A 23,807-nucleotide genomic window follows, 5' to 3' on the forward strand; every position below is an offset into this window, starting at 1 on the left:
CTGTGCTGCAGGTGTATGTGGCAACATTTGCAGTGTCTGCATATGCCTCCAGTTACCACCGGGCAGGAAGTAAACCCTTTAACCCCGTCCTGGGAGAGACCTACGAGTGTGACAGACCTGACAAGGGCTTCAGGTTCCTAGCAGAACAGGTAAACAGGAACTAAACCTACAGGAACAAGTTATCACTCACATAAAATAAACCAAGAATCACTGGGCTGATTCATTTAGTGCATTCCAAATGACCCCCTATTCCCATTTAGTGCACTAAATTTAACCAGGGCCCATAGTGCTCTGGTCATAACTAGTGCACTATATAGGGAAAAGGATACCACTTGAAACAACCGTTGCATAGGATGACTGAAGACTCATAACATTGTCAGTCACATGTTACACCAGTTGAACCCCCTGTCTGTCTTAGGTGAGCCATCACCCACCTGTGTCAGCGTGTCACTGTGACTCTCACAACTTCACTTTCTGGCAAGGTGAGCGTCTATGTTTTCAGTAAACATATCACCACCGTTTCCTACTATTTGTGATTGTTATTGTGAGGGTTATCTGCTCCACTCACCTACTACCCCTGTCTATCTCTCTGTCCCATCTCTCTCAGATGTCCAGTGGAAGAATAAGTTCTGGGGGAAATCCATGGAGATTGTTCCCATGGGAACCACTCATGTGACCCTGCCAGGGTGAGTCTCTTTGATTTGATAGAATGTGTGTGAACGTCAGAGCTGCTTTCATATGAAATAGAGGTGTGTGTGTGTGACAGTTGTTTGTCATCCTCAGGTTTGGGGACCACTATGAGTGGAACAAGGTCACGTCCTGCATCCACAACATCCTGAGTGGCCAGCGCTGGATAGAACACTACGGAGAGATGTCAATCAAAAATACCAGCAGTGACGCCTGCCAGTGTACAGTGACCTTCGTCAAGGTGAGGAGATGGACTATACCATCCCAGTTACACGAAGGGTGTGTCCCAAAAGGCACCCTATGTCTTATACAGAGCACTACTACCCATAGGGACTCTGACCAAAAGTAGTGCACTGTATAGGGAATAGGGTGTTATTTATAACAGCCTAACGCAATTCAATGTAAATTGGCCAACACGTATGAACCCCTGGGCCAGCGTTTCCTAAACTCAGTCCTGGGACCAACGGGTGCACCTTTTTGGTTTTTGCCCTAGCACTACACAACTGATTCAAGTGATCAGCTCATCATCAAGCTTTGATAATTTTAATCGGCTGTGTAGATTTAGGGCAAAAACCCAGACACACCCCTTAGGGTCGCCAGGACCGAGTTGGGGAAACACTTGCACTGGGTTTCCGAGGGTATTATCAGGTGTAACAGCGCCATCTGTTGGGGAACAGGAGGAACAACATCCTGGTGACCATTATCCTGGAAACTTTAAAAGTAACTAATGAGTGGTGGATGGATTCATGTATTATTTAGAATTCATCACATGATTGACAGCGTTTTATTGGTTTCCGATTTGTAACATCACATTTTGTATTTGTTTTGCGTCATTAGTTTAATTAGTTTATTATTCATGTTTTGCATATTTAATCCACAGGCAAAATCGTGGAGCTCAACGGTGAACAAGATAGAGGGAGTGGTTACAGACAGTGGGGGGCGTGTCATCCACTCATTCTTTGGCAAATGGCATGAAGGCGTGTACCAAGGAGACACACCCTCTGCCATCTGCATCTGGAGAGCAAGTGAGTGACTGGCTCTTTGGGCTGTCCGTCACAACTTACACACCCACATTCACAAACATAAAGTTGCATTCCACGTAAATATTATAGCTCATGATCTTTACCTTGAAAATAGTTTAAAATAGTAATTTTGTCACGTGTTTGTGTAGACCCCATGCCTGTGGACCAGGACCAGTACTATGGCTTCACTCAGTTTGGTGTGGAGCTGAATGAGCTTGATGCCGCCCTGAAGCCCTTCCTACCCCCCACAGACACACGCTTCCGTCTCGACCAGAGGTAGGACACACCCCGGGATTCTCTCTTCCTCTCTCCGTCTTCTTCCTCCTCTTCCTCCTCTCCGTCTTCTTCCTAGCTCGCCCTAATCCAGTATTCCTTCTTTCTCATACTTCCCTGTATTATATCACCCTTCTCATAGGATCCTTTTCACTCGAGTGTGTCTGTCTCTCTCTGTCTCAGGTGTTTAGAAGAAGGGAACATTGAGGGGGCTGAGGAGCAGAAGCAGAGGATAGAGCTGCTCCAGAGAGAAAGGAGAAAAGTCCTGGAGGAGAACAACATGACGCACAAACCACTCTTCTTCAAGTACGCCTGTGTGTGTGTGTGTGTGTGTGTGTGTGTGTGTGTGTGTGTGTGTGTGTGTGTGTGTGTGTGTGTGTGCCTGCCTTTCTGTCTGATTCCAGCAGACAAGGGAGTTCATTGTTCACACATTTAGCCACGAAGACAGAACAAGGCTGTCTTAATCCTTAACTGCACAGTATCCTTTACAACAACAAATGGTTCCCAACATTTTTAGCCTATCCCTGAAGTACGCCCTCACGTGCATTTTACCAGTAAGCCTATGGTCTCATGAGTCTTCTCACGTACCCCGTGTGGATAGACCAAGTACCCCTGGTTGGAAACCACTGCTCTACAATATAGAAAAGGTCTGATGGAACGGCACCTCTGTCTATATAACTTACCACATTGTCACAGGTCTGTCATGTGAATAACACTCCATTAGCCTCTGGGCTCCATTTTAACAAACCTAATGCAATGGTAAATCGCTTACAAGAACTAAATAACATAATGTAGACCTACCTTTGCTAAATACGTTAACTTGAACCCATTTGAAGTCCATGTTGTTCTAAGTCACTGCATAGGGGCTAGGTCTACTGTAAATCACATTCACCCTGACATAGGGGCTAGGTCTACTGTAAATCACATTCACCCTGACATAGGGGCTAGGTCTACTGTAAATCACATTCACCCTGACATAGGGGCTAGGTCTACTGTATATTACATTCACCCTGACATAGGGGCTAGGTCTACTGTAAATCACATTCACCCTGACATAGGGGCTAGGTCTACTGTAAATTACATTCACCCTGACATAGGGGCTAGGTCTACTGTAAATTACATTCACCCTGACATAGGGGCTAGGTCTACTGTAAATCACATTCACCCTGACATAGGGGCTAGGTCTACTGTAAATTACATTCACCCTGACATAGGGGCTAGGTCTACTGTAAATTACATTCACCCTGACATAGGGGCTAGGTCTACTGTAAATTACATTCACCCTGACATAGGGGCTAGGTCTACTGTAAATCACATTCACCCTGATATGGGGGCTAGGTCTACTGTAAATCACATTCACCCTGACATAGGGGCTAGGTCTACTGTAAATCACATTCACCCTGACATAGGGGCTAGGTCCACTATAAATCACATTCACCCTGACATAGGGGCTAGGTCTAGTGTAAATGACATTCACCCTGACATAGGGGCTAGGTCTACTGTAAATGACATTCACCCTGACATAGGGGCTAGGTCTACTGTAAATCACATTCACCCTGACATAGGGGCTAGGTCTACTGTAAATCACATTCACCCTGACATAGGGGCTAGGTCTAGTGTAAATTACATTCACCCTGACATAGGGGCTAGGTCTACTGTAAATCACATTCACCCTGACATAGGGGCTAGGTCTACTGTAAATCACATTCACCCTGACATAGGGGCTAGGTCTACTGTAAATCACATTCACCCTGACATAGGGGCTAGGTCTACTGTAAATTACATTCACCCTGACATAGGGGCTAGGTCTACTGTAAATCACATTCACCCTGACATAGGGGCTAGGTCTACTGTAAATCACATTCACCCTGACATAGGGGCTAGGTCTACTGTAAATCACATTCACTCTGACATAGTGGCTAGGTCTACTGTAAATTACATTCACCCTGACATAGGGGCTAGGTCTACTGTAAATCACATTCACCCTGACATAGGGGCTAGGTCTACTGTAAATCACATTCACCCTGACATAGGGGCTAGGTCTACTGTAAATGACATTCACCCTGACATAGGGGCTAGGTCTACTTTAAATCACATTCACCCTGACATAGGGGCTAGGTCTACTGTAAATGACATGATATCTGAGCATGACAATAAGCAAGATTCATTATTTATAAGGCCTAAAAAGAGAAGGACTAATTTGAATCAAATTCCAAACACAGCCTATTTAAAACAAGTTGTTATGTTACACTTGCAGGCACCATCATTTCTCCTGTGGGCATAGAATATGAAAACACTATGGAGACTATGGAGGATTTTACACACATCCAACAACGGCACCTGCATGGCTAAAATAATGTGGGCCTGCCTACAATGCATATATAGTGCCTTGCGAAAGTATTCGGCCCCCTTGAACTTTGCGACCTTTTGCCACATTTCAGGCTTCAAACATAAAGATATAAAACTGTATTTTTTGTGAAGAATCAACAACAAGTGGGACACAATCATGAAGTGGAATGACATTTATTGGATATTTCAAACTTTTTTAACAAATCAAAAACTGAAAAATTGGGCGTGCAAAATTATTCAGCCCCTTTACTTTCAGTGCAGCAAACTCTCTCCAGAAGTTCAGTGAGGATCTCTGAATGATCCAATGTTGACCTAAATGACTAATGATGATAAAAACAATCCACCTGTGTGTAATCAAGTCTCCGTATAAATGCACCTGCACTGTGATAGTCTCAGAGGTCCGTTAAAAGCGCAGAGAGCATCATGAAGAACAAGGAACACACCAGGCAGGTCCGAGATACTGCTGTGAAGAAGTTTAAAGTCGGATTTGGATACAAAAAGATTTCCCAAGCTTTAAACATCCCAAGGAGCACTGTGCAAGCAATAATATTGAAATGGAAGGAGTATCAGACCACTGCAAATCTACCAAGACCTGGCCGTCCCTCTAAACTTTCAGCTCATACAAGGAGAAGACTGATCAGAGATGCAGCCAAGAGGCCCATGATCACTCTGGATGAACTGCAGAGATCTACAGCTGAGGTGGGAGACTCTGTCCATAGGACAACAATCAGTATATTGCACAAATCTGGCCTTTATGGAAGAGTGGCAAGAAGAAAGCCATTTCTTAAAGATATCCATAAAAAGTGTTGTTTAAAGTTTGCCACAAGCCACCTGGGAGACACACCAAACATGTGGAAGAAGGTGCTCTGGTCAGATGAAACCAAAATTGAACTTTTTGGCAACAATGCAAAACGTTATGTTTGGCGTAAAAGCAACACAGCTGAACACACCATCCCCACTGTCAAACATGGTGGTGGCAGCATCATGGTTTGGGCCTGCTTTTCTTCAGCAGGGACAGGGAAGATGGTTAAAATTGATGGGAAGATGGATGGAGCCAAATACCGGACCATTCTGGAAGAACCTGATGGAGTCTGCAAAAGACCTGAGACTGGGACGGAGATTTGTCTTCCAACAAGACAATGATCCAAAACATAAAGCAAAATCTACAATGGAATGGTTCAAAAATAAACATATCCAGGTGTTAGAATGGCCAAGTCAAAGTCCAGACCTGAATCCAATCGAGAATCTGTGGAAAGAACTGAAAACTGCTGTTCACAAATGCTCTCCATCCAACCTCACTGAGCTCGAGCTGTTTTGCAAGGAGGAATGGGAAAAATGTTCAGTCTCTCGATGTGCAAAACTGATAGAGACATACCCCAAGCGACTTACAGCTGTAATCGCAGCAAAAGGTGGCGCTACAAAGTATTAACTTAAGGGGGCTGAATAATTTTGCACGCCCAATTTTTCAGTTTTTGATTTGTTAAAAAAGTTAGAAATATCCAACAAATGTCGTTCCACTTCATGATTGTGTCCCACTTGTTGTTGATTCTTCACAAAAATATACAGTTTTATATCTTTGTTTGAAGCCTGAAATGTGGCAAAAGGTCGCAAAGTTCAAGGGGGCCGAATACTTTCGCAAGGCACTGTATATAGAAAGGGAATGTCAGATCACTGCTCTACTCCTCTCAAACATTATATTTGAATAAAGCTTTGGTGATGAAGACGGATTTCCCAGGGGTCAAACTCTTAGTCAACAGTCTTGTCTACTTCACAGTTGTGTTGGGATGGACAAAAGAAAAGCCTTCATTGAGAGGAGAGGAGGCTTGATTTTTAACGAAATGAAATGGCTGGGGGAAACATTTAGTTTTTTATGGTTCTAATTACAAAGTATAAAGGCACCAAAATCACATTAGGCTACTCTTGTTCAAATGGGCAGTGTGTGTCACAGCTGGATATGCTGTATCATAACCAACTGTGTTACCATTAAAACCAGCTTTTGGTTGGTCTTAAGTATCCTATCAGCACTGCTTGAAAATAGAAACTTGGATCATGTTTTTAAGGACACACCTCTAATATTTCCACCCCTCTGAGCGCAAGCGTGCTGATGTTAGACAGGTAAATTGCCAAACTTGGCGTTAGAGCTGGGAAATGCCGACACGACAGGTTTTAAATAACGAAATTGCAAACCCAACGTGTGTTTGACACTAGCACCGCCTTAATTCCAGCCGAACATGGAGCCCCTCAGTGTCTGACTGGTCAAAACAACACCATTAAGTTGTTCTGTGTTGTCATGAGATCTCACTGTTCTACATGAAGGTGTACTGAGGGATTGTGGTGTACACTTACAGCCAGGTTATACAGGATGTTTGGAATATGTGTTAAGTTTTACATATATGTGACTGCTGTTTTTGTTTATTTAACAGGAAATCAAAGGATGACACGTGGCTGAGCTCTAATACATACTGGGAGCAACGGAAGGACCCTGGGTTCAGCTCTAGAGAGGACTTCCCTGTGCTGTGGTGACCCTGTAACCCCACAGGAGTACAGATCTAGGGTCAGATTATCCTTGCCCACAACAGACACAGGATTTTCCAAAACGGGGATCTCCACCTCCACACCAAAATTGCCGTCTGCATCACCACACTTCTTTACAGCTGTGAAGCCTGGGTCACTTAGTCGCCACAACAAGCAGCTCAAGCGATTCCACAGAAGATGCCTGCAGCGCATCCAGGGAATCACCCAGTGCCACCGTGTCCTGTACAGAAATACTTGTTAAGACCAACTGTGAGAGAATGGAGGCCACGGTCGCCCAACACCAACTGAGCTGGCTTGGGCATATCATTAGAATATCTTGGGAGTGCTTACCATGGAAGATCCAGTATGGCCAGCTATATCTTGGGAGTGCTTACCATGGAAGATCCAGTATGGCCAGCTATATCTTGGGAGTGCTTACTGTGGAAGATCCAGTATGGCCAGCTATATCTTGGGAGTGCTTACTGTGGAAGATCCAGTATGGCCAGCTATTTCTTGTGAGTGCTTGCTGTGGAAGATCCTGTTTGGCCAGCTATATCTTGTGAGTGCTTGCCGTGGAAGATCCTGTTTGGCCAGCTATATCTTGGCCGGTGGTCTGTAGGCGGGCAGCTAAAAAACGTGGCTGAAGAAGAGCAACATCAAACCCACAGACAGAGAGAATGCTGCTGCCGACCGTTCCACCTGGAGGCAGCTCAGGAGGGTGTACAGAGGAGAGGAGGAGCTACGGAGAGACAGAACCATGCCTGCCCCTGCCAACACAGACATATGCCCCACCTGCAATAAAGTTTGTATCTCCGATTGGACTCTACACTCACTAAAGAATTCACCGTTAACTCAGAGGTGGAAGTCCTCATCGGATACAATGGACTACCTTAAGCCCACAACAAACCTTAACCAATACAGGGGAAACTCACAACTGACCTTAGATCAGCACTCGGAGACATCACTGGAGTCGAAGCTCTGACCCTGTGACTGGGGACTGCTGAGTGTCAGTGTGACCAAGACCAAAAATGAGCTTCCTGTGTCTGTAGGTGGAGCTAAAATAGGTCTCGATCTCTTCATCCTAATACAGAGTTTTCACTTGATTCTTTGTTTAAAAGAAAAGAAAGCATCTTTAAATGTTTTTGTCATGTCTTTAGTCTTTCCAGGGACAGGGTTCTCTTCTTTCAATTGGATCATTTTCTCTATGTATGTTTTATTCTGTCACTGTAGTTCGGATGCAGTCCAGCCACCAAAGTGCCTTTTAATATGGAATGCTGTTCTACTCACAATAACCTGCTGTAGATGATTATACAAATCCTCACTCACTATTGGTGAGTTGGTGCTTCTGCGAACTTCTGTCATTCTTAATGTGGTCTATATAGAAGATCACTGGTGGGGTGTTGAGGTGTGCATCCCAAATGGAAACCTGTTGTCTATATAGTGCTATTTATGGAATAGGGTGCACTTTATATGGAGTAGTGTGTCATGTGGGATACAGTCAAGGGTTGTAACTAGGGGATTTAACTTGTTCTTAATGTCAAGCACTCTACTGTAAGAGTATGATTATGTCCAATAACAAACCAGATTGTTTTAATACTCCTCAACCATTGGCTGACAGTACGTATGAGATAAGGCCTTATGGAACTTCATAACACTGCGTGTTAAAGCCTGTATGTTGCCCGTTTATGATCAGTCATTACTGTAAAATAATGCTGTATACCAGTAAAGAATAGGGCCGTACTATCTATGAAGATGAATAATAAACAGTAAGACTGTTATACTGTGTGTGTGTGTGTGTGTGTGTGTTGGATTGCAGAGGCTGGTGGGAGGAGCTAAAGGAACGGAGTCAAACCTCTTTTCCATATGTTTGTGTTTGAGACCGTTGTATTGATTCCATTTCAGCCATTACAATGATCATCCTACAGCTCCTCCTACCAGCCGCCTCTGATTGGGTGTTCGAGGGGGGAGGGGGGGGGGGGGGGGGGGGGGGGGGGGGGGGCGACGACCAAAATGTTTGGGTGCATTCCAGGGGATCATCTTTGATGGTCACCGCCTTCCAAAGTGTGCTCCATTATAGGGATAAACCATGTGATCAAAAGTCATGAAGTTTTGACTTCAGTTGACTGCAAGTTTCTGCAGTTGCTCTTCAAGTTAATCAGCCAGCGCCTGCATTGTGGGAGTCTGTATTGCCAACCAATCATTAGGGTGTTTTTGTTTGACCCACGAGAACGTGACCAAAGACCTGACTGAAACCAGAACTAACTTTGCCTTGATTCATGTATACAGTAGATTATGTACAAATGTGATATTTGAGGCTCTCACCAGTTGATAGTATAATGTTCGTTCTTTCTTTTCTTTCTTTCTTTTTTTTTACAAATTCAAGGTTCACTTTTTTTTCCCATTTTGCCAATATTGCATTGATGCATCCTTGACTAGCCTACTACTAATGAGGGGTCGCGAGTTCTCACGGGAAAATCTGTTTGAATGGTCGCCCAAAACGGAATTCCAAGTCAGGAACTCGAGCTTCTTTCTAGAGATCTTTCTATGATCACTGATGTCATGATTTTGACCAGTTTTTTTTCAAGTTCCCAGTTGTCTTGAAAGCACCATGAGGTACACCACATGAGCAAAAGTATGGTGCAGCATGATTATCACTCCAGAGAATGCTTTTTCACTGCTCCAGAGTCCAATGGCGGCGAGCTTTACCCCACTCCAGCCAACGCTTGGCATTGCGTGAGGTGATCTTAGACTTGTGTGCGGCTGCTCGGCCATGGAAACCCATTTAATGAAGCTCCCAACTAACAGTTACTGTGCTGACGTTGATTCCAGAAGCGGTTTGGAACTCTGTTGTGAGGGTTGCAACTGAGGACAGATGATTTTTATGTGCTTCAGCACTTGGCAGGCCCGTTCTGTGCGCATGTGTGGCCTGCCACTTAGCGGCTGAGCCTTTGTTGCTCCTAGATGTTACCACTTCACAATAATAGCACTTACAGTTGACCAGGGCAGAAATCTGACTTGTTGGAAAGGTGGCATCCTAGGACGGTGCTGTATTGAAAGTCACTGAGCTCTTCAGTAAGGCAATTCTACTGAAAATGTTTGTCTCTGGAAATTGCATGGCTGTGCTAGATTTTATACACCTGTAACCGGGTGTGGCTGAAATAGCTGAATCCACTCATTTGAAGGGGTGTCCACGTACTTTTGTGTATATACAGTGCCTTCCTTTTTGTCTTTTAACATTTTGTTACGTTACAGCCTTATTCTAAAATTGATTACATTTTTCATCAATCTTCAATCTTCACATAATAACAAAGTGAAAACAGATTTTTAATGTTTGCAAATGTATAATAAAAAAAAATGTAAAACGAACTTATTCACATAAGTATTCATACCCCTTGTGACGGGACTTGAAATTGAGCTCAGGTGTATCTAGTTTCCATTGATCATGCTTGATGTTTCTACAATGGCAGGTAGCCTAGTAGTTAGAGCATTGGACTTGTAACCAAAAGGTTGCCAGATCAAATCCCCAAGCTGACAAGGTAAAAATCTGTCGTTCTGCCCCTGAACAGGCAGTGAACCCACTGTTCCTAGGCCGTCATTGAAAATAAGAATTTGATCTTAACTGACTTGCCTAGTTAAATAAAGCTCAAATAAAACATTTAAAAACTTGGAGTTCACCTGTGGTAAATTCAATTGATTGAACATGATTTGGAAAGGCACACACCTGTCTATATAAGGAACCACAGTTGACAGTGCATGTCAGAGCAAAAAACCAAGCCATGAGGTCGAAGGAATTGTCCATAGAGCTCCGAGACAGGATTGTATGTCGGCACAGATCTGGGGAAGGGTACCAAAACATTTCTGCAGCGTTGAAGGTCCTCAAAAACACATTGGCCTCCATCATTCTTAAATGGAAGAAGTTCGGAACCATCAAGACTCTTCCTAGAGCTGAGCAATCGGGGAGAAGGGCCTTGGTCAGGGAGATGACCAAGAACCCGATGGTCACTCTGGCAGAGCTACAAAGTTCCTCTGTGGGGATGGGAGAATCCAATCAGACTTTTTATAGTAAAGTGACCAGACCACTGCTCAGTAAAACGCACATGACAGCCCACTTGGACCAGAAAAACAAGATTCTTCCTAGATTGAACCAAGATTGAACTCCTTGGCCTGAATGCCAATTGTCATGTCTAGAGGAAACCTGGCACCATCCCCACGATGAAGCATGGTGGTGGCAGCATCATGCTTCACCATCCCCACGGTGAAGCATGGTGGTGGCAGCATCATGCTTCACCATCCCCACGGAGAAGCATGGTGGTGGCAGCATCATGCTGTGGGGATATTTCTCAGCGGCAGGAACTGGGATACTAGTCAGGATTGAGGGCAAGTTGAACGGAGCAAAGTACTGAGAGATCCTTGATGAAAGCCCCAGTCTGAGGTCCTGAGTGCAGGTTAAGGTTCATCTTCCAACAGGACAATGACCCTAAGCACACAGCCAAGACACCGCAGGAGTGGCTTTGGAACAAGTCTCTGAATGTCCTTGAGTAGCCCAGACGTGAACCGGATCTAACGTCTCTGGAGAGACCTGAAAATAGCTGTGCAGCGACGCTCCCAATCCAACCTGACAGAGCTTGAGAGGATCTGCAGAGAAGAATGGGAGAAACTCCCCAAATCCAGCTGCGCCAAGCTTGTCGTGTCATAGAAGACTCGGCTGTAATCACTGCTTCTACAAAGTACTGAGGAAAGGGTCTGGAAACTTGTGCTTTTTATATTTTAATAAATTAGCAAAAATGTCAACCTGTTTTTGCTTTGTCATCATGGGGTATTGGGGGGGGGATTATATTTTAGAATAAGGCTCTAACAAAACAATGTAGAAAAGTCCAGGGGTCTGAATACCCTCTGAAAGCCCTGTATAGTGTATGTTAAGGACTGTCAAAGATGTTAAGAAAATAAATATTGGTAGAAAATGATAAGGTGAAATAAATGGTCTACACCAATACCCACGTGCACCTGACAATAAACAAAGCAATGAGCGCTCTAAACAGCTGACTGCAAACAATGATAAAGGAAGAAAGACTTATCAAGGGAGCATGGCAAACAATAATAAAGGAAGAAAGACTTATCAAGGGAGCATGGCAAACAATGATAAAGGAAGAAAGACTTATCAAGGGAGCATGGCAAACAATGATAAAGGAAGAAAGACTTATCAAGGGAGCATGGCAAACAATAATAAAGGAAGAAAGACTTATCAAGGGAGCATGGCAAACAATAATAAAGGAAGAAAGACTTATCAAGGGAGCATGGCAAACAATAATAAAGGAAGAAAGACTTATCAAGGGAGCATGGCAAACATTGTGAAAATGAGCAAGTAGCCTACAAAGGAAAATCAATGTGTTTAAAGGAGTGCAGTTGAGGCCTAAATTCAGCACTACTGAGTGGACAGGTAGAGAGGTGTGGGTGTTTGTTTAGTTTGGAAGCTTTTATTTCAATATTTACCACTGTAAAACATATGTACCACTACATGTTTAACAAATAGAAGGGTTCAATTAGCATTATTTAGAGAACCCCAAAGTTGGACTTTTTTTTTTTGCCTTTAGGGGAGCTAATGTTTCATTCAGGGGAGCTGACTAACCGCGCGCGTAATTCACACCCTGATTTTTATGACACTTTTATTGTCGTTGTTATGACACGGTGTTGTAAAAAGTGTCCTTCACTCTCTGCCTTGTCTATCGTCTTTATCTACATGTACCGGATAATGCGCTGATGCATTTGTTTCTCGTGTGTGTGTGTGTGTGTTACAGCAATCAGGAACCTTGTTTTACCTTCTTTGTGTTAATCATTAGCAGCTGAAGACTGCTGTTGAAAGAGCAGTTGGGATGATGAATACAGAATGATAATGAGACTTGACTCCTTCCTCATATTGTAAGTCAAACGACAAAGTAGCAGTTCTGTTTGGGTTCCGATTATGTAATGGACAACTCCTGATTTCAAAAACACTGTGTGGAATTCAGTTTGCTTGACACACACACACACACACTGCTCATGTGATGTCAATTACCACGGTATACACTGTGGGGGCGTGGTGGAAGCAGAGGCCCAAAGTCTGTCCTTTTCAAAAGTGCAGAAGTAGGACCAACCCACTTTGTCTGACTGACAACTCTCTGCTCCAATCGATACCGTAATAATGTTTGGATAGCCTATCGTATCGTTGTTGGTGTGTAGCGGCACTCATTTCATCAGAATGTAAAATAGAAAATCCAAGTAGCGGGGTAATTATCAATGGGTGGTCAACTGTTTGTCTACTACTGTATAACAGAGTACAACAGTTTCAAGTTATATGAACAGGGCATTTGAATAGTTTGAAACTTTCTTGCGCTGCTGTGCCTCAGGTGACTTACCAGTGCCAGAACCGACATTCAAAAAGTGACAGGCAACCGGACCGGTGGTGTTTGGAGACGCTGCACTCGATCCCTGTTTAATAAATCCAGACTCTACAACAAGGTAGGTTATGAACAAGTGTTTTTTTCGGCGTTGAATATACTTTATATTTTCATCAAATCTAATTGTATTTGTTACATGCGCCGAGTACAACCTTAACATGAAATGCTTAATTACAAGACAAGAAAATTACAGAACGAGGCTATATACGGGGGTACTGGTACTGGGCCAATGTGCGAAAGGTATAGATTAGCAGAGATAAATTATAGTGTTTCTGTTTTACATACTTCTCTTCCCACATACAAACCTCACATTTTATTTCATAATATGGTGTATTGGATCATTTGTTTCTATCCTCCTGTCCACATCCACTTTATATACATATGATGTTTACTGCTGAAAGTGATGTTTTCTTTCAATAACAGCACTTTTTCTTGCAATTCCTATTCAGAATCATGCTTTATTTAGGATCAGATACTTTTGGACATCAGCAAAGCATGCCTCATTTACAGTCATTTAAAAAAAATATATATATATACAGTGCCTTGCGAAAGTATTCGGCCCCCTTGAACTTTGCAAACTTTTGCCACATTTCAGGCTTCAAACATAAAGATATAAAACTGTATTTTTTTGTGAAGAATCAACAACAAGTGGGACACAATCATGAAGTGGAACGACATTTATTGGATATTTCTAACTTTTTTAACAAATCAAAAACTGACAAATTGGGCGTGCAAAATTATTCAGCCCCTTTACTTTCAGTGCAGCAAACTCTCTCCAGAAGTTCAGTGAGGATCTCTGAATGATCCAATGTTGACCTAAATGACTAATGATGATAAATACAATCCACCTGTGTGTAATCAAGTCTCCGTATAAATGCACCTGCACTGTGATAGTCTCAGAGGTCCGTTAAAAGCGCAGAGAGCATCATGAAGAACAAGGAACACACCAGGCAGGTCCGAGATACTGTTGTGAAGAAGTTTAAAGCCGGATTTGGATACAAAAAGATTTCCCAAGCTTTAAACATCCCAAGGAGCACTGTGCAAGATAATATTGAAATGGAAGGAGTATCAGACCACTGCAAATCTACCAAGACCTGGCCGTCCCTCTAAACTTTCAGCTCATACAAGGAGAAGACTGATCAGAGATGCAGCCAAGAGGACCATGATCACTCTGGATGAACTGCAGAGATCTACAGCTGAGGTGGGAGACTCTGTCCATAGGACAACAATCAGTCGTATATTGCACAAATCTGGCCTTTATGGAAGAGTGGCAAGAAGAAAGCCATTTCTTAAAGATATCCATAAAAAGTGTTGTTTAAAGTTTGCCACAAGCCACCTGGGAGACACACCAAACATGTGGAAGAAGGTGCTCTGGTCAGATGAAACCAAAATTGAACTTTTTGGCAACAATGCAAACCGTTATGTTTGGCGTAAAAGCAACACAGCTGAACACACCATCCCCACTGTCAAACATGGTTGTGGCAGCATCATGGTTTGGGCCTGCTTTTCTTCAGCAGGGACAGGGAAGATGGTTAAAATTGATGGGAAGATGGATGGAGCCAAATACCGGACCATTCTGGAAGAACCTGATGGAGTCTGCAAAAGACCTGAGACTGGGACGGAGATTTGTCTTCCAACAAGACAATGATCCAAAACATAAAGCAAAATCTACAATGGAATGGTTCAAAAATAAACATATCCAGGTGTTAGAATGGCCAAGTCAAAGTCCAGACCTGAATCCAATCGAGAATCTGTGGAAAGAACTGAAAACTGCTGTTAACAAATGCTCTCCATCCAACCTCACTGAGCTCGAGCTGTTTTGCAAGGAGGAATGGGAAAACATTTCAGTCTCTCGATGTGCAAAACTGATAGAGACATACCCCAAGCAACTTACAGCTGTAATCGCAGCAAAAGGTGGCGCTACAAAGTATTAACTTAAGGGGGCTGAATAATTTTGCACGCCCATTTTGGCAGTTTTTGATTTGTTAAAAAAGTTAGAAATATCCAATAAATGTCGTTCCACTTCACGATTGTGTCCCACTTGTTGTTGATTCTTCACAAAAAAATACAGTTTTATATCTTTATGTTTGAAGCCTGAAATGTGGCAAAAGTTCGCAAAGTTCAAGGGGGCCGAATACTTTCGCAAGGCACTATATATATATATATTACCTTTTTATTTAACTAGGCAAGTCAGTTAAGAACAAATCCTTATTTTCAATGACAGCCTAGGAACAGTGAGTTAACTGCCTTGTTCAGGGGAAGAACGACAGATTTCTACCTTGTCAGCTCGGGGATTCAATCTTGCAACCTTTCGGTTACTAGTCCAACGTGCTAACCACTAGGCTACCTGCCGCCCCATAATGAGGGTCTAAGGAGGGGAGGGGGTCCTCCTTTTACCAAATTGGGATTTCCCGACCACTATATGAGCCAGTACAACCTCATTCAGACTGGATTCAGGGAATGGTTGAAGGCAGTGGTCTGGAGGAGACCGAGTGAGGGCAGTGTTGGGACTACACATGGTTGCATATCTGATTTCTGGTAGCTACCTTCCCCTCATATCTCTCTTGATCTCTCGCTGAAGATTTATGATTTCTGCTTCCCTTTTCCCTCCTTTTCATTCCCTGATTCCTATCGTGAGTTTTTATTTTAAACATTCCAAACGCTGAAATGGATTATGCTATTCTCTCTCTCTCTCAACCCTCTCCTCCCTCTCTCTGTTTTCTCCCTCTCTCAACCCTCTCCTCCCTCTCTCTGTTTTCTCTCTCTCTCCTCCCTCTCTCTGTTTTCTCCCTCTCTCAACCCTCTCCTCCCTCTCTCTGTTTTCTCTCTCTCTCAACCCTCTCCTCCCTCTCTCTGTTTTCTCCCTCTCTCAACCCTCTCCTCCCTCTCTCTGTTTTCTCTCTCTCTCAACCCTCTCCTCCCTCTCTCTGTTTTCTCCCTCTCTCAACCCTCTCCTCCCTCTCTCTGTTTTCTCTCTCTCTCAACCCTCTCCTCCCTCTCTGTTTTCTCCCTCTCTCAACCCTCTCCTCCCTCTCTCTGTTTTCTCTCTCTCTCAACCCTCTCTCTGTTTTCTCCCTCTCTCAACCCTCTCCTCCCTCTCTCTGTTTTCTCCCTCTCTCCCCTCTTTTCCCTCAATCTCCCTCTCTCTCTCAACCCTCTCCTCCCTCTCTCTGTTTTCTCCCTCTCTCCCCTCTTTTCCCTCAATCTCCCTCTCTCTCTCAACCCTCTCCTCCCTCTCTCTGTTTTCTCCCTCTCTCAACCCTCTCCTCCCTCTCTCTGTTTTCTCTCTCTCTCAACCCTCTCCTCCCTCTCTCTGTTTTCTCCCTCTCTCAACCCTCTCCTCCCTCTCTCTGTTTTCTCCCTCTCTCAACCCTCTCCTCCCTCTCTCTGTTTTCTCCCTCTCTCAACCCTCTCCTCCCTCTCTCTGTTTTCTCTCTCTCTCAACCCTCTCCTCCCTCTCTCTGTTTTCTCCCTCTCTCAACCCTCTCCTCCCTCTCTCTGTTTTCTCCCTCTCTCAACCCTCTCCTCCTTCTCTGTTTTCTCCCTCTCTCAACCCTCTCCTCCCTCTCTCTGTTTTCTCCCTCTCTCAACCCTCTCCTCCCTCTCTCTGTTTTCTCCCTCTCTCAACCCTCTCCTCCCTCTCTCTGTTTTCTCCCTCTCTCAACCCTCTCCTCCCTCTCTCTGTTTTCTCCCTCTCTCAACCCTCTCCTCCCTCTCTCTGTTTTCTCCCTCTCTCAACCCTCTCCTCCCTCTCTCTGTTTTCTCCCTCTCTCAACCCTCTCCTCCCTCTCTCTGTTTTCTCCCTCTCTCAACCCTCTCCTCCCTCTCTCTGTTTTCTCCCTCTCTCAACCCTCTCCTCCCTCTCTCTGTTTTCTCCCTCTCTCAACCCTCTCCTCCCTCTCTCTGTTTTCTCCCTCTCTCAACCCTCTCCTCCCTCTCTCTGTTTTCTCCCTCTCTCAACCCTCTCCTCCCTCTCTCTGTTTTCTCCCTCTCTCAACCCTCTCCTCCCTCAATCTCCCTCTCTCTCTCTCAACCCTCTCCTCCCTCTCTCCCCTCTTTTCCCTCAATCTCCCTCTCTCTCCACCGCTCTTCCGCTAGATTGCTTTAAACTTGTTTTCTGAGTTGCTATAATGCGAGGGGTGGCGTTAGGGGGTAAATGGTGTTATGATAACACAGCATAGGGGCCTTCCCTCTTGTCCAATTAATGAGTCTGTTAGAACACACTTGGGGTGTTGGGTTCACCTCCTACACATCTGAAGGGGAATTTGAAGGTTAAATTAGGGGAAATACGGTATGACATTTGGAGATCACTAAAGAACACAACAGTAGTCAAATCTATGTATGATTCACGTTGGTAGGAAATAGGGGCGCAAGTTGGAGACATACAGACGCCTCACAAGTCCTCAACTGTCAGCTTCATTAAATAGTACCCACAAAACACCAGTCTCAACGTCAATAGTGAAGAGGCGACTCCGGGATGCTGGCCTTCTAGGCAGAGTTCCTCTGTCCAGTGTCTGTGTTCTTTTGCCCATTTGTGAGGCGTTTATTTTTATTGGCCAGGATGAGAAGGCTTTTTCTTTGCAACTCTGCCTCTTGACGTTGAGACTGGTGTTTTGCGGGTACTATTTAATGAAGCTGCCAGTTGAGGGCTTGTGAGGCGTCTGTTTCTCAAACTAGACACTCTAATGTACTTGTCCTCTTGCTCAGTTGTGCACCGGGGCTTCCCACTCTTTATATTCTGGTTAGAGACAGTTTGCGCTGTTCTGTGAAGGGAGTAGTACACAGCTCTGTACAAAATCTTCAGTTTCTAAGTGCTTCCTTTATTTTGGCAGTTACCTGTATGTATAATGTTAATGTTTATTGATGTGCATATAGAAATCTATAATGCTGTTGTTTTATTGCATGCTGCTACTCTCTGTTATTATCTATGCATAGTCACTTTAATAACTTTACCTACATGTACATATTACCTCAATTACCTTGACACCGGTGCCCCCGCACCTTGACACTGTACTGGTACCCCCTGTATATAGCCCCGCTATTGTTATTTACTGCTGCTCTTTAATGATTTGTTATTCTTATCTCTAACTTTTTTTGTTGGTATTTTCTTAAAACTGCATTGTTGGTTAAGTGCTTGTAAGTAAGCATTTCACTGTTGTATTCGGCACATATGACAAATACAATTTGATTTCATTTGATAAAGATTACCAATAATGACTGTATAAAATAAATAATTCAAATAATGAGCTATATTGTATGCTCCAAAAAATTGCTAAATTATATTATGTTATACTAATACAATTGCTCAAAGAACATTTTTGTTTAACACATAATAATAACAATTTTCAAAAAGGTAGTAGTCAAAATTGTTGACTTAGTTGCCATAGGCAACTTCATCTTACTTCAGTGTTTGAGGTGTTTGTGTGTAACTGTGTCTCCACCTTCCTACAGGTGTTGGGCCTGTACCCCCCCCCCCCCCAACAGGTGATGTTTGCCAAGGCAACCGCAAACTTTGTCCGTCAGATCGACCCGGATGGAACTCTGATCTCTGTCTCCCGCCTTAACGACTCAGACAAATTGGTTCCCATGGCACTGGTCGTCAAGCGCAACCGTTTCTGGTTCTGGCAACAGCCCAAGTACCAGCCCTCTGGCTTCACACTCAGTCACCTGTTGTTAGGAGACAAAGAGCTCACTCCAGGTACAGTAGAGCCATGGTTACTCCTCATAAACACCTCACATTTCATATTTTGCCCATACACAGCTGTCTGAAACATATCTGGCCGTTCATACCTTACACTTAATCCTGCTGTCTGTCTGTCTGTCTTGTCTGGTCTGGTCTGGTCTCTACTCTTCCTACGCTCTTGTCTCTGTGCTTGAGATCTCAGACGTGTCTGAGTCAGACTTCCTGTCCTATGAGGGGAGGTTTGGAGACAACCTGAGTGGGAAGCTGGACGCCAAGGCTGGGAACGTCAGTGTCAACTTGGAGGGGGGGGGCTCCTCCAAGCTCCAATCATCATTCAGCAAGCTGAAGAAGCAGGATGTTGATGTACAGAAGCTACTGCTAGCCTCCAATGACAGGTGGAGTGTTGTAACAATGTGCAAATAGTTTAAGTACAAAAGCGAAATAAATATGGGTTGTATTTAGAATGGTGTTTGTTCTTCACTGGTTAACCTTTTCTTGTGGCAACAGGTCACAAATCTTGCTGCTGTGATGGCACACTGGTATTTCATCCAATAGTTGTGGAAGTTTATCAAAAATCTCTGTCTCTCTCTGTCCCCCTGTCTCGATCTCTCTCCCTCTTTCTTTCTCTCAATTCAAAGGGCTTTATTGGCATGGGAAACATATTTACGTTGTCAAAGCAACTGAAATAGATAATAAACAAGAGTGAAATAAACAATAAAAATTCAGTTAACATTACACTCACAAAAGTTTCAAAGGAATAGAGTCATTTCATATGTAATACTATGGCTATGTACAGGGTGATAACGATGTGCAAATAGTTTGTGTCTCTCTCTATCTCTGTTTGTGTTTTCTTCCTCACACCAGACCCAGTCTCTCCAGTTGTCTTCATATACATCCCTTTCAACCTCTTTAACCTCCCTCTCTCTGTGTGTAGGGTGGTGGACATGCAGCACGTTCTAGTGCAGCAGTGTCAGAAGCATACAGAGGTGTTTGCTGTGTTGAAGGAGAGGGTCCTAACCACCACCCCCTGCTCCATCTCAGAACAGATCCAGGAACAGGGCACCTGCCAGAGGGTTCTGGGACTACTGGGCAACCTGGGGACACATGCTGTACAGGTGGGTTATTATACGTGTCTATCAGATCTGTGTTCTTACATATTATTTATTACATGTTATTAAATGTGTGTATACACTACCATTCAAAAGTGTGGGATCACTTAGAAATGTCCTTGTTTTTGAAAGAAAAACAAATGTTTTTGTCCATTAAAATAACATAAAATCGATCAGAAATACAGTGTAGACATTGTTAATGTTGTAAATGACTACTGTTGCTGGAAATGGCTGATTTTGTATGGAATATCTACATAGGTGTACAGAGGCCCATTATCAGCAACCATCACTCCTGTGTTCCAATGGCACGTTGTGTTAGCTAATCCAAGTTTATCATTTTAAAAGGCTAATTGATCATTAGAAAACCATTTTGCAATTATGTTAGCACAGCTGAAAACTGTTGTTATGATTAAAGAAGCAATAAAACTGGCCTTTTTAGACTAGTTGAGTATCTGGAGGATCAGCATTTGTGGGTTCGATTACAGCCTCAAAATGTCCAGAAACAAAGACCTTTCTTCTGAAAGTCGTCAGGTGTGTTTGCAGGAGAATGGCAGTATAGAGATGGACAGTAACGTTTCCTTGGAGATTCCCCCTCTCACTGTCATCGCCTACAGCCTCATAGAGCTAGAGGTCAGGAAAGACGGACACTATGGTGAGTGCGTTGAGTGTGTGTCTGTGTGCAGTTGTAACATTAAAGGCTGTGTGTGATGTGTGTGTGACCTACTGCTATAGGTACTATTACATTGCGGTTCTACATGATGAATGAATAATTGTCTTTCATTCTCTCTCTTTCTCTCTCTGTATTGTCAGAGCTGTGTCTCCAGCATGGTACTCTGGGAGGATTCGAGGCAGACTCTGGGAGGACCTCGCCGCCCCAGGATTCCTTTGATGCCCTGTGTGTAGTGGACGGGCTGGAGTGGACGGAGAAGGAGATTCCTGAAGGAGCACCACTCGGCACACTGCAGAAAAGTATGTATTTCTTTGTCCATCCAGCCACTCATTCATTCATTGCTGATCCAGGTCAGTTGTTAATTGAGTTCCCTTTATTGTTGGCGTTGAGATATACAGCAGTTGATTTGACCAACATGTGTTTGTGTGTGATATTGTGTCAATATATAAAACAGGAAGTGAAATCTGTTGACAGCTATTCCACAAAAGAAATTGAGAATTGTCTTCTTCTTTTCATCAAATAAATGATACTGAGAGAGGAAGTAGGAGTTTGTAACTTTGGATAAAATATTTCATGTAACAATTGTGATTTACGTTGTTGTGATTTTTCACACAGAAACAGACGGATAATTTCTCTCTTAGCATTATTTAGTGGTCTGTTCGTTCTGTCGTCAGTGATGTGTCATCAGAAAAGTGAGCCCAAGAGTCGAGCTCTGATTGGTTATTTATCTCTCTCTCCCCTACAGACTTGCAGGGGTTGGACTTGGAGGTCTATGCAGGTCAGTTAGCGGTTCTCCCAGAGTCGACCCGGTTAGCTCTGTTCCAAAGACTCCTGGAGGTTCTAGTGGACAGAACCACACTCTCGGTTCTGGAACACATGGTAAGTGTCACAGGGCCCAGGGCCAAATGTATGCATTATAAAGGTACAAGGGGGCCATTTCGAATGCAGCCCTTGTCTGATGGCATTGTTTGGTGGAGTTTTTAGACCAGGCACAGTCATATCTGACACAGTATGATTTGGAAATGATTCTCTCTCTCTCTTAGTTGGAGGGGTTGTGCAGAGGTGAGGAACCTGACCCTGCAGAGGTAAAGCAATTAGCTGTGACTCAAAACAAATCTGTTTCCGCCCTATTGGACTTGGTCCAGAAAGGCCCAACCAATGAGATACAGCCTGACAGAGCCTCCGCCTCCCCTCACCTGACCGCCACTCATCTGCTGGTCAGCGCCTTGGAGGGTGAGTGTATGTGTGAGTGTGAGTGTGAGTGTATGTGTGAGTGTGAGAGTGAGAGTGTGTTGCATTCTCTAACCCCTGTGTGTTGCATTTCTGTAGCGTTGCCTGAAGCTGCTCTGACTCTGCTGGGGGAATCTAGCCCTGATGTCCTGGAAGCTCTCAACACTCTGGTCAGTATGATTTTATTCACTATATGATTCACTAGTCACTTTAAACGACTCACCATTCAATACTGAAGCCCTCAACCCTCTGGTCAGTGTGATTCAAATCACTTTATGATTCATGATTGACTTTATACAACTCACAATTCACTATTCACAAATAAGGCTTTGATATGAATACTCTGGGCAAAACATGGACAGAAATAATGAATCAGACACTAGTCATTATCTCTTCCACTGTAGATCCTGTAACTCTTACCAACCTGTGTTGTCTGTCCCACAGGTGACCAAGCTAAAGGTAAACAGTCAGTCCCTCCCCCTTGAGTCGCTGCCCCTCCCCCTACAGGATGAGGGGGCATTCCATTGGGCAGAGCAGCTCCTCTTCTCCTCCAAAGTGACGCTGCGGAGAGAGACTGACAGGCTGTGGGCGGAGACAGGAAGACAGCCAGGAGTGTTTCCATTGGTCATGTGCATCGCTGTGCAAGGACTGACATCTCTGTATGCTGGGAAAGGGTAGCATGCATAGATGGATGGATGGGTATGTTTAAAATGTATTACGTTTTAGAAATTCCAGTGCATCGCTTGTGTGTTTGCCCTATATACAGTCGTAGCTAAAAGTTTTGAGAATGACACAAATATTAATTTCCACAATGTTTGCTGCTTCAGTGTCTTTCGATATTTTTGTCAGATGTTACTATGGAATACTGAAGTATAATTACAAGCATTTCATAAGTGTAAAAGGCTTTTATTGAAAATTACATGAAGTTGATGCAAAGAGTCAACACTTCTTTTTCAAGGCCTCTGCAATCTGTCCTGGCAGGCTGTCAATTAACTTCTGGGCCACATCCTGACTGATGGCAGCCCATTCTTGCATAATCAATGCTTGGAGTTTGTCAGAATTTGTGGGTTTTTGTTTGTCCACCTGCCTCTTGAGGATTGACCACAAGTTCTCAATGGGATTAAGGTCTGGGGAGTTTCCTGGCCATGGACCCAAAATATCGATGTTTTGTTCACCGAGCCACTTAGTTATCACTTTTTCCATATGACAAGGTGCTCCATCATGCTGGAAAATGCATTGTTCATCACCAAACTGTTCTTGGATGGTTGGGAGAAGTTGCTCACGGAGGATGTGTTGGTACCATTCTTTATTCATGGCTGTGTTCTTAGGCAAAATTGTGAGTGAGTCCACTCCCTTTTGCTGAGAAGCAACCCCACACATGAATGGCCTCAGGATGCTTTACTGTTGGCATGACACAGGACTGATGGTAGCGCTCACCTTGTCTTCTCCGGACAAGCTTTTATCCGGATGCCCCAAACAATCGAAAAGGGGATTCATCAGAGAGAGTGACTTTACCCCAGTCCTCAGCAGTCCAATCACTGTACCTTTTGCAGAATATCAGTCTTTCCTGGAGAAAAGTGGCTTCTTTGCTGCCCTTCTTGACAGCAGGCCATCCTCCAAAAGTCTTCGCCTCACTGTGCGTGCAGATGCACTCACACCTGCCTGCTGCCATTCCTGAGCAAGCTCTGTACTGGTGGTGCCCAAATCCCGCAGCTGAATCAACTTTAGGAGACGGTCTTGGCGCTTGCTGGACTTTCTGGGCTCCCTGAAGCCTTCTTCACAACAATTGAACCGCTCTCCTTGAAGTTCTTGATGATCCAATAAATGGTTGATTTA

General features: G+C 43.9%; 2 protein-coding genes across 6 annotated transcripts in view; both read left to right on the forward strand.

Moving 5' to 3' along the window:
- The window catches only part of LOC110487969 (oxysterol-binding protein-related protein 3), a 32,412-nt gene extending 23,790 nt beyond the window's left edge, over nt 1-8,622 (forward strand). For all 5 annotated transcript variants that reach the window (XM_036971032.1, XM_036971035.1, XM_036971036.1 and 2 more), the window contains 8 exons: nt 12-149; nt 419-482; nt 608-686; nt 784-928; nt 1,568-1,712; nt 1,859-1,985; nt 2,166-2,288; nt 6,755-8,622. In XM_036971032.1, coding sequence (XP_036826927.1) covers nt 12-149; nt 419-482; nt 608-686; nt 784-928; nt 1,568-1,712; nt 1,859-1,985; nt 2,166-2,288; nt 6,755-6,854 — 921 coding nt within the window. In that variant the 3' untranslated portion in view covers nt 6,855-8,622. The remainder of the gene's footprint in view (nt 1-11; nt 150-418; nt 483-607; nt 687-783; nt 929-1,567; nt 1,713-1,858; nt 1,986-2,165; nt 2,289-6,754) is intronic.
- Nucleotides 8,623-13,043: 4,421 nt separating this feature from the next.
- Nucleotides 13,044-23,077, forward strand: LOC110487970 (gasdermin-E). The gene is made up of 10 exons (XM_021559899.2): nt 13,044-13,340; nt 18,731-18,977; nt 19,165-19,357; nt 19,897-20,077; nt 20,615-20,723; nt 20,882-21,040; nt 21,487-21,620; nt 21,785-21,974; nt 22,071-22,141; nt 22,416-23,077. Exons 2-10 carry the CDS (start codon nt 18,767-18,769, stop codon nt 22,647-22,649), a joined length of 1,482 nt encoding a protein of 493 aa, XP_021415574.2. The 5' UTR covers nt 13,044-13,340; nt 18,731-18,766; the 3' UTR covers nt 22,650-23,077.
- The last annotated feature ends 730 nt before the right edge of the window (nt 23,078-23,807 follow it).

Source organism: Oncorhynchus mykiss, chromosome 32 (genome assembly GCF_013265735.2).
Source record: "Oncorhynchus mykiss isolate Arlee chromosome 32, USDA_OmykA_1.1, whole genome shotgun sequence".
NCBI classification, from domain to species: Eukaryota; Metazoa; Chordata; class Actinopteri; order Salmoniformes; family Salmonidae; genus Oncorhynchus; species Oncorhynchus mykiss.

Excerpts from the sequence above, each read along its gene's own strand:
- LOC110487970 (XM_021559899.2), top strand. The coding sequence starts at position 18,767 with ATGTTTGCCAAGGCAACCGCAAACTTTGTCCGTCAGATCGACCCGGAT. Across the intron at positions 19,358-19,896 it reads CTGCTAGCCTCCAATGACAG|GGTGGTGGACATGCAGCACG; the intron begins GTGGAGTGTTGT and ends CTCTGTGTGTAG. Across the intron at positions 20,078-20,614 it reads TGGGGACACATGCTGTACAG|GAGAATGGCAGTATAGAGAT; the intron begins GTGGGTTATTAT and ends GTGTGTTTGCAG.